The sequence below is a fragment of the Cotesia glomerata genome, unplaced genomic scaffold (assembly GCF_020080835.1).
Source record: "Cotesia glomerata isolate CgM1 unplaced genomic scaffold, MPM_Cglom_v2.3 scaffold_14, whole genome shotgun sequence".
NCBI lineage: Eukaryota > Metazoa > Arthropoda > Insecta > Hymenoptera > Braconidae > Cotesia > Cotesia glomerata.
Window position 1 is genome coordinate 321,267 of NW_025401775.1, and position 11,421 is coordinate 332,687.

The 11,421-nt window shown below is 30.1% G+C and overlaps 1 protein-coding gene across 1 annotated transcript; it reads right to left on the reverse strand.

Annotated features, from left to right (window-relative positions):
• Positions 1-411: 411 nt before the first annotated feature.
• LOC123273806 (vacuolar protein-sorting-associated protein 36-like) lies at positions 412-8,822 on the reverse strand. The gene is made up of 6 exons (XM_044741277.1): positions 8,804-8,822; positions 3,300-3,341; positions 2,904-3,010; positions 2,423-2,678; positions 2,112-2,240; positions 412-458 (listed from the first exon to the last, which is right to left on the reverse strand). The coding sequence occupies exons 1-6, from the start codon at positions 8,820-8,822 to the stop codon at positions 412-414; spliced, it is 600 nt and encodes a 199-aa protein (XP_044597212.1).
• Between the last annotated feature and the right edge of the window lie 2,599 nt (positions 8,823-11,421).

Consider the following 11,421-nt stretch of genomic DNA (forward strand, 5'->3'; position numbering starts at 1 on the left):
TAGATGGCTCTCTCATTGCTCGTGCTCCCATGCGTGGAAGACTCATCTAAGATTTAGCTGTTTCTTCTTACATTTTCATTATTATAACTCATGGTAGACGAAATAAGGTTAAGGGTTTAAATGTGAGTTAATTCCTAGGTTAGGGTTCTATTTTCAGCTTAGACCCGAGGCTCTTGACTGGTGACGGGGAAATGTAACGGGGTGGTTTTAATACCCCGAAGATTTTCACCAGAAGCCTCGTGTCGGGTCGGTTGCTTTCGGAGCCATGCGCGCTGTCGCTGCTCAGTAGGGCCTGAGGCCCTCAATTCTTATCGGTGCCGCCAGATTGATTCATTCAGAGGAGTCCACTCTACACAACAACACCTTTTCCTTTAGCGTACATTTTTTACAGTTTTGTTAATAAAATTTATATTAGTTAATTTGTGAGTTGACTACCAGGATGCCAAGTTGTATACCAACTGTAAGTTTTATACTCTCATTTATTAATTGATAATATTTGATATACTCTAAGTTTCTTGTGATTAGTAAGCAATACGTAAGTGTTTTCCTCTCTTTCCGTTCTCTACGTTTCTAGGCCCTTCTGGCATGTTCTCTAGCGGTTTCAAAAAACTCTCATTATTATCACTTCTCTACACTAGTTGTTAATAAAATAGTATGTAACCCATTGTATATTCTTATCAATATAATTTAATTAACTATAAATATTGTATTATTAGTATACGTACAAATACCTTTGATTTTATTTAGTAATCAGTAGCTTAATAAGTACACCGCATGCCCGGTGAGTTTTGTCCACTCCTAAAATTACGGTAATTATAGTCTTATTATTAATTATTATATATTTGATCCACAGATTCGGTAGAATCTGGCGCCAAGTCCCGTTCAAATCCGTTGTAAACGGACGCCAGACTACCGACTGTGTTTACTGTAAGCAGAACGGTATTTCGAGGTTGCAAAATTTTATTTAAGGATATAGTTCTTCTTTTTCCAAAATGATATATTATAAAAGTAATTTATACTTTATTTTACTGATATTAATTAATTATAATCAATTATAACACTTAATTCACTTAAAATTATTAAATTTTATCAGCACAAACTATAGTAAGCCCAGAAATTTCGATCCTAACTTTTTTTCGATGGGTAATTATCAGCGCCACAGACTAGATAAAATCAATATGTGTAGTAATCCTTCCTATAGACACGCAACTTACATTGCTGAGATAGCTCACTAAAGTTAGCACCCCAGAGTTTTTTTTTTTAATTTTTGAACTTTATTTTTATTACATTGTTAGTTCATCGTTTGTTATTTATTATTCACAATAAACATTTGTTTGTTCTCCATTTATTTATTTTAAAAAAAATTTATTAATAATGTACCTTTAAGTTAGCCCCCTTATCGCATTTTTCAATATTTTGGTAGCAATACAAGTCATTAAACCTCTGTTTTTGATTGTTTATGTATATAAAACATTTGTTCCTACTTCACATTGTTTATTTGTTGTTTAATTAACATTTTTAATTAGCTGAATATTTGTATTCTAAATATTCGCACTGCGCATGCGTCATCTTTACGTTTAGACTTTCAGCGCGGTCTTTTGAAAATTATAGTGACAAGCACAGTGATTAGAGTGAGTGTATTATTCTTGTAATTTTAATTATAGAAGTCACAAGACAAAAAGGTAACGTGTAGTTTTTAATAATTTTATAATAAGTTTCATTTTAATAAACTTATATAGACAAACATCTTTAATACAGACAAACATCTCCATAAGAGTTTAAAATTCAAAAGTATATTATTAAGAGGATTCAGAAGTATTGAGAAGAATTCAAATATCGTGATTTCTAATACTTTTCAGTTCGTTTTTATAATCAGGGATTTAGGGATTAAGATAGAATAGGGTTCTATAAATTGAAACTTTTTACTTTTTATTTTGTTTAAATAATTTATTTTAATTAATTATAATAATAATAATATTAATGTTAATAATAATAATAATATTAATGATAATAATAATAACATTAATGATAATAATAATAATAATAATATTAATGATAATAATAATAATATTAATGATAATAATAATTATGATTAATGGTCGGAAGACCACTTCCTCCTCCCCTTCCACCTCTTCCTCTTCCGAATCTTCCACGCCCCCCTACTCTGCCCCGGCCTCGCTGCCAGAACTTGTTCCGCCCCCTAGGCCCTGGAAAATGGCGTTTTGTCGAGAAAGTTGTTGCTAAAAGGAATCGTAAAATAAAATAAAATACATCTGCTTTAATAAATAAATACTCGAAACATTAGGCCTGTTTAGCTGAGCTCAGTCCTGAGTAAACTAAGTTAGATTAAGTATAGTCAAATCCGTTTTTACTCAGAACTAAGCTCGGCTGAACAAGCTCATTTACTTGATTGAGTTCGTACCTGGTGCTGGCGGCTCATTAAAAGCTCCAGTAAGCATCTGTGGCAACGGTGGTTGCTGGATGTGAATTGCTGGTGGCAACGGAATCATAGCAACATCAAACGGTAGCGGTGGTGGTGGTTGCAGCACCATTTGATGAAGCTGTGGCTGTTGCTGTTGTTGTTGTTGCTGTTGCTGCTGCTGTTGCTGCTGCTGTTGTTGTTGTTGCTGTTGTTGCTGTTGCGGCTGCTGCTGCGGCTGTTGCTGTTGCTGCTGCTGCTGCTGCTGCTGCTGTTGCTGCTGCTGCTGTTGTTGTTGTTGTTGTTGTTGCTGTTGTTGCTGCTGCTGTTGCTGCTGCTGTTGCTGCTGCTGTTGCTGCTGCTGTTGCGGCTGCTGCTGCGGCTGCTGCTGCTGTTGTGGCGGCTGTTGCTGTTGCTGCTGCTGCTGCTGCTGTTGGGGCTGCTGCTGTTGTGGTGGTGGCGGTGGCGGTGGTTGCAACACCACCTGACCATGCTGTTGCTGTTGTTGTTGCAGTTGCTGCATCCAGCTGTTATAATTATCAGCTGCTTGCTGGGCAGCCTGCATCAACTGGTGACCTCTCAGTAATTCATCTTGAAAAAAAAATGGACTATTAGTAATTTTTAAATAAATTTTCAAAATAAGGATGCTATCACAGGTTCAATTACAAACAATTTAATTGCCAAATGTGACCGAATGAATTTATGAAGCATTGAAAAATGATAAAAAATTGACTATCACTGAAAAATATATTAACTATAAACCCTATTTTATCATATATATATAAATACACTGATCACAAAATTTTGCTGAATAACATAAATAAATTAAAACTATATAGTATAATATAATATAAAAAAAAAAATTATTATATTTACTTACCAGCACTCATGGAGACCGCGATGTCTGCCGTTGTTGTTGAATCTAAACACATAAAATAAAATTATTTTATAAATTGACGTATATGAATTAAAATTGAATTATTTGAAAAATAACAACAACTTTAATAATTTTATTAATTAGTTTTCCAATATATAAAGCACTTTAAGAATAAAATAAATTAAAGTCGTACTTACACGTTAAAATTATAACAATGGTGAATAAACTATAATAATCATAATAATTCCATGACACTAGTAACAAAAAATCTAACTATTTTTAACAATTGTTGACCGCGACACCTGTTGATCCAAATTCATTCAAAATTCGACAAAGGATTGATTATTCCATCAAACTGTCAATTTCGAAATTAAAACTTACCGAACGGTAAACCGAATTAGAATGTTCTCTTGCCGACGTGCAATAAGAGCGGAACACGTCTGATTATTATAAATATGATTATAGTCGTTACATTAAGTGTATACGAAAATAACAGGTTTCAGTGTTGGTGATTAAGATTTCAGCCGTCAGATGGCATTCCATTTGTCATTCCTATGGCTGCATTGAAAATGCGCCTGGAGTGTATACTGTGTATAGTGACTCAAAAAAAATTATGATTACCATTATAATTATTTATAGTTATACATTTATATTTATTTTTAGAGTTTTCATTATTTTATTATTATCATTTATGGCTATTATCATATTGTTGTTAATACCCTGATAGCCAGCGCTTACTCTGAAAGTGTTGACTTCCAGCAGTTACGACTAACTTAACACCAAGTTGGCGGTTATTCTTCACTGAATAACAGTTGTAAGCAAATTGACGAAAATCTATAGCCGCAATCGGAATACAAGTTACCAATCAAACTTGTAGTTAAATTGCAGAGTAACTAATAGGCAACTTGACTGAAATACTTGAACAGCAAGTCTTGACATCGAATTGCAGAGTAACTTATAGGCAACTTAACTAAAACCGCTTGCTTTGCCAACTCTTTCCGTCAAGTTGGCTGTCAATTGCGGTCGTAGATTGACAGTAAGTTTGTAAGGTGCCTATCAGGGTAGAGTCAATGGGTCTGTTAAGCCGAACTAAGTTCTGAGTAAACTTAGTAAGAATTAGTAGAGTTAGAGCATTTTTTACTATACTTATTCTTACTAAGTTTACTCAGGACTTAGTTCGGCTGAACACGCTCAATGTCTACAAGAGGTCACATTGTTTGGGTTTGGTTTCCATGTAATAGTCAGCTGATCATGGCCTAAGTAATTCTGTTCGAGTGGTCTACAGATATAGGTGGCACACCTATACTGCGACCGAACTGCGCGACATTCAAAACGACAATATTCCGTATATAATACTTATATTCATTATGAGTTTGACGAATTGTATTATTTACTAACAACAATAAGATAATAACAAGAAATAATAGTAATAATAATCACGATAATAATAACAATAAAAATAAAGATAATACTGATAGTTATTATAATAATAACAATAGATTAATGTTAAAAATAATAGCATTAATAATATTGAACAGTATGATTATTTTATTAAATTATTAAGTATTGTAGTATTAAATTTAGATTAACAATTTCCTAAATTACAAAAAATATAAAAAATTTTCGGACGATTTTATAAAATATAAATATTATGATTAATAATTCAAGTCTATTAATCTAACCCAAAGGATATACGCGACTTACATACATGAAATTTTATCAATGCTACTAGTTACTTTACGAAAAATAAAAGTTTAATTTATTTTTATTATAATTTTATGAACACTTCATAGCCGCGGGAAAAGTACAAACTTTAAATTAAGAATGTAAAAAAATATTTTATGAATACAAAAAAATTTATAGAGTAAACTATCAAACAACTCCTATGTGTATGTTCTTAAACATATTTTTCTAATTTAATTTAATTTATCAACCAAACCAAATACATACACAATACGCTAAACATTGTTTGAGTTTTACTTTCTTCGGATAAACCAGCTGTTCAAGGTCTAGGGAATTCTCATTAAGCAGTGTGTACATTCTATGATCTCTTGTCGTTGCCTGTAGGTGGCATTGTTCTTCAATTGAGCGGGTTTCAAATAATCATAATTTTTAGATGATTCGTAATGTAATTATGCGTTTGATGCATTGTCTCATTTACTAGATACAATATCATAATAATAATAAATGATAATTGAGGAGCTGATTTTTAAAATGGTATCTTTTCATTTTTGATCCACATTCGGTAGAATCTGGCGCCAAGTCCCGTTCAAATCCGTTGTAAACGGAGTGCCAGACTACCGACTGTGTTTACTGTAAGCAGAACGGTTTTTTGGAGTCGCGAAATTTTATTTAATAAAATAGTAACATTTATAGTTGTAAAAATTGAAAAAATAGTAACAGTCATAATCGTAAATGAAGTAAGATAGAAATCTATTTAAAAATGTTAACATTTTTTTTAATATAAAATCTTCAGAATTAACTATCAAACAACTTTACATGTGTATTTTTTTAAATTATATTTTCTTCTAATCACATTTTATTTAATTAATAGTCAATACCTAAAAGAGTTAAAATTGTTTGGGTTTGCTTTCATCGTAAGTCAGCTGATCAAGGTCTAAGTAGTTCTGTTCGAGAGGTGTTCAGATATAGGTGGGATTTCAATCGAATTGAGCGGAACTTTTATAAGACGATATTCTTTACATAATACTTATATTAATTATGAGTTTGACGAATTTTGTTATTTACTAACAACAATATGATGATAATAAACCCAAACAATTTTAGCTCTTTTAGTTATGGACTCTAGTTAATAAATAAAACTTAATTAGGAGAAAATATAATTTAAAAAATTGCATATGTAAAGTTGTATGATAGTTAATTCTAAAGAGCTTATATTTAAAAAGAAATTTTAACATTTTTTATATTTAAAAAAATTTTTAATACAAAATTTGTAATTTTCCCGCGGAAACTATGTGTTCATAAAATTATAATATAAATAAATTTAAGATTTTCGTTTTTCTCATAGTAGCTACTAGCATTAAAGTAACTTAATGACTAACTCACGTTATAATAAGAAAAAAGTTTAAAAATTGGGAAAAAAAAATTCTGAGGGGCTAACTTTAGTGAGCCGAAAACCTAGCCCTTAACGGGTGCGTTCGATCGATGTAAGTTTTTAGATAACATAGTAAGTTATTGAGTGTAATCATTTGAGTGGACTCATAGTTCGAACTTACGTCAACCAAGCGCGCCCAATGTCTAGGGATATTTAAATGTATAATATATATATATAATATACTCAACCTAACCTAAAAATATCTTAAGTATTGTGTAAAAATTTATTAGTTCATTTCATTACTTTCTGTAATGTAAAAAATAGCTCACACTGGTGAATTACTTATTGTGACATAGTAAACACTGGTGAAATTATTGCTTAAATTATAATTAAAATATTTATTTATTTTATATCTTAATTAATAAATATTATTTATAATTTTCATTTTTTTTAATATACATATATATCTATATTTGTAAGTGTACGTTAATTGTTCAATAGGACAATTATATTACATACACATACAAATATAGATATATATATATATATATATATATATATATATATATATATATATATATATATATATATATATATTTATAAATTTTTTCATAAAGATACAATTGCAGTATACATACAATTGTATTTTCATTTTTTGTTACATAATTAAAATATTTTTTTACTTTTTCTTTTTTTGTAATATTACACAAAGGTAAAAAAAGATATTAACAGTCTGCTGTGCGGCTGATAAAACAAAAATAACGGTCTGCTGTGCGGCTGATAGAATAAAAATAACAGTCTGCTGTGCGGCTGATAAAACAAAAATAACGGTCTGCTGTGCGGCTGATAGAATAAAAATAATGGTCTGCTGTGCAGCTGATAAAACAAAAATAACGGTCTGCTGTGCGGCTGATAGAATAAAAATAACGGTCTGCTGTGCGGCTGACAAAATAAAAATAACGGTCTGCTGTGCGGCTGATAAAATAAAAATAACGGTCTGCTGTGCGACTGATAAAACAAAAATAACGGTCTGCTGTGCGGCTGATAGAATAAAAATAACGGTCTGCTGTGCGGCTGATAGAATAAAAATAACGGTCTGCTGTGCGGCTGAATAAATTAAATAATTAAATAAACAGTCTGCTGTGCAATTAAATAAAAAAAAAATAATTACAGGCATAATTATTTCATTATTTTCGTTGATATAGTATTTTATAAATTATTATTTCAGTTAGTTATTCAAGCTTTTTGTGAACAGCTTGTCATTTGTATAGTTTTAAATAAATAAACATATTTTTTAATTCATAACTATTTGTTATTGGGGATCCTTTTCAGATATTCCTAACTTGATTTTATTTGTTTTTCAATAAATTATTTCAGTTAAGAAATAATATCGCTTAATCAATCAGATTTGGCTATTGTTAGTAATAATCATTTATTAGAAGATAAACATATTGATTATTTTGCTTTTCTTCTACACAGACAATTTGGTTATGCTTATCGTGAAGTATGGTATGTCCAACATCCAGAATTAATTGAAAAATTGGATACTAGTAAACTACATATTCAGATATTGCATAGCCGTGATACAGAGTATGGTTATAACGAAAATGACAAATATAGTACTGATCATTGGGTTTGTAGTTATTATGATACAAAAAAAATTTACATTTTTGACTCAGCAAACAGAAAACAGCTTCACAAAAATCATCGAATTGTCTTAGAAAGATTATATCCCGATTTTCAATTAAATGCAGATACACTTCAATTCCCGGATGTACAAAGGCAACCAAATAATTACAATTGTGGGGTCTATGCGATAGCATGCGCAACTTCACTGGCTCTAAGAGAGTGGCCAGTAAAGTCTTTATTTCTTTTTGATCACAATCAAATGCGCAATCATTTATTAAAGATATTTCAAAGTAATATTATAACTGGTTTTCCAAAAATGTACAATGACAGTAATTCAAGTGAACCTATATTTAGAGTAATGAAAGATAAAACTATCAACATCACTGACAATAGTAACGCATTTCCAATTTTGAATATTGAGAACAAGGCCACTCCAAAAATAAAGCAAGAGCCAAAGATTATTACCGGTACAGAAAATAATAAATTATCAAATGCCATTAGAAAACGAAAAATCAACACAATATCAAATGATAACGAATTATTACCCGCCAATATTAAAAAAAAGGCTATGATTCCGAAAAATATAAAAATAAAAAGGAGTACAATCACAGAAAAAAAAGATTTATCAATTAATTTACGACGAAGAAAAGTTGAAACTACGTTAAATGAAGAATTACCCCTAAAAAAACCAAGAAACACTAATAATAAGTGTCTTTTGCCACTGCTAAATGACGAGTATCTAAATATGGTTACACTTGGAGATCAACTGCAGGATGAACATATGTATCAATTTAAATTAATTCTAGCTAATTGTTCGAATTACTATGATCATCGTGACACATTGTATTTGGCTAGACCAGAAAATATTGAGCCTGTACCACCTCTAAAAAACCATATTCAAATATTATACAGTACTGATCAACACTGGATATGCTCATATTATGATACTAAAAAAATATATATTTATGATTCTTTGAATAAATTTATGTTAAATGAAGATCAAACCTTATTTTTGAGACATTTGTATCCTTACTTCAATATCAATGAAAAAAAATCATTAATTTTCATGAGAGTTCAAGACCAACGTAATGGCACTGATTGTGGGGTATTTGCCATTGCGTTTGCTATATCTTTATTATATAATCAAAAACCTGAATGCATGGTCTACGAACAGAGTCTCATGCGTTCTCATTTGGCTAAAATATTTCAGACAAATACAATTAGTCACTTTCCGACTACTGATCGCAATATTACTTTAAATTTACCATCTTTAAAAGAAGTAAGAAAAAGAAATCATATGAATTACAATCAACGACTTCATTGCGCAAATAAATTACTGCGTAACAACGAAAACAATAATTCAGAATCTCATCAAAAAGAATTATTGATAAAGCAGTCTGAAATAATAATTAATTTACCGTTATTACCAAATGATAATTCTTCAGAAAACTCAAGAGAATTGTCTGAAGAGATAATCAATATCAAGGATGGTGGTATTATCGAAAATTTAATACCAAAAAAAGACTCCAAAATTGATGACAAGAATCATTTAAATTCGGACTCAAAATCTATTGATAGTGAAAAAATTGGAAAACAAACTGATAAGAAAATTCAAAAACAAAAAATATCAATAGCTAAAAAAATTGTAGCTAAATATTGTCGAGAAAATTCAAGAAAAAATTTTATAAAAATAAAATCTTCTGAATATTATATCAATAAATTAGTTAGAGTTATTGATGGGAAAAATCTTGTAGAGAAACATTTAGAAGCGCAAAGAATCATTAAATGGTGTATGTGTCAAAGAAAAATGTATATGAAATTATCAACAGATACTTTGCATATTTTGAAGAACAAAGCCGAATTCCATCTTTCACACCTACCTATTGATTCCTTAGCGATTACCATAGATGAATATAAGGCTATGTGTGGTCCATCTCTCCATCACTCAACTACAGAACCTTATTTTTACGAAACGTCATATTCATTTGCAACAATTGAAGATCAAATTATTTCTATGAATAAATTAGGTCAATCTACAAATATACTACCTTTATTAAAAGATAAAAATGGAAAAAAAAAGTGGCTTTGCAATAATTACTGTCGAGTAACTATGGAGACGGAAATGTATGTACGGTATAAAAACTTTCTTGAAAAATTAAAAGCACGGAATTTGAATAATTTTCAAGCATTTTTGGATCAACTGTTTATATATCATTCAGTTGATGATGTCGTGGATAAATTAGGTCACTACAATTTTTGTCTTAGATCTTTTGATTCATGCAATTCAGAGTTGTTATGCATTGAGTTATTATCACCTCATTTTCCTTCTGTTCGATATATTAAGCAACTTATATACAAAATGAAAAGAAATTTGATTGACTTGAATCATCTAGATAAGGCATTAGAATCAGGCGATTCAGAATTTTTAATAAATATTACAAATAAAATGAAAGAAGAAGGAAATATATTAGATAAAAAAGAAGAAGGGTTATGTTTAGATGAAGATAAAATACAGACTGAGAACAAAGCAGCATTCCTGGCCTTTACAAAACGGTCATTGGATTTACCACGGTTCAAATGCATATCCTGTCAAAAATTAGTTTTCAGAAAAGATGCTACTGAATTGAGTAAATTGCGTCAGCCTATTTCAAATGAAATATGGAATAATTTAATAAATTTTATTAATGAACAAGATCCAACTATGAACAGCGATTTTATTTGTAACTATTGTTTACGAAAAATTCGCTCTGGATCTATGCCTCCAACTTGTTTACTGAACAACATGTATGTTGGAACAATTCCAAATGAAATTTTCGCATTAAATGAGTATGAAAAAGTTCTTATACAGCGAGCAAAAGCATTTCAAGTAGTTCAAAGATTAGGAACTGTTGCTAAAAAAAATCTACCTCATACTATGCGAATACAAAAACTCAAAGGTCAAACATTTCATCTTCCCTTGCCAATAGAAGAAACGCTCAAAAAAATTTGTTCTACAACTGATCCTTTGAATAAAAATCATGAGTTGTACATTGTAATGCGTAGTATACCTACAAAGTCAAATGTAATATGGGAGAAAATGGTTAGCTTAGAAAATGGATTCAGAGTATTGACATGGTTAAAGAGTAATAATACTCTTTACTCTAAAATTAAATTACCACAATGTCCTCAAAATTTACGTGAATGGATAGATTCAAAAAATATTTCATTCCAAATTGAAATGAATGAAGATGAAAATTGTGAAAATACAATAAACGTTGAAAAAAATAATGATAATTATAATACTCCTATCAGTATGGAACGAGAAAAAAATAATATAGTTAGTAAAGAAGTGATTCTTGATAATCAAAACGAAGAGTTAAGTAATAAGTCAGAAGATCGAGAAAATAAAGAAGAGAATCATAGTATTTCTAAAGAACATAGCTATAGTAAAATATCATCTGT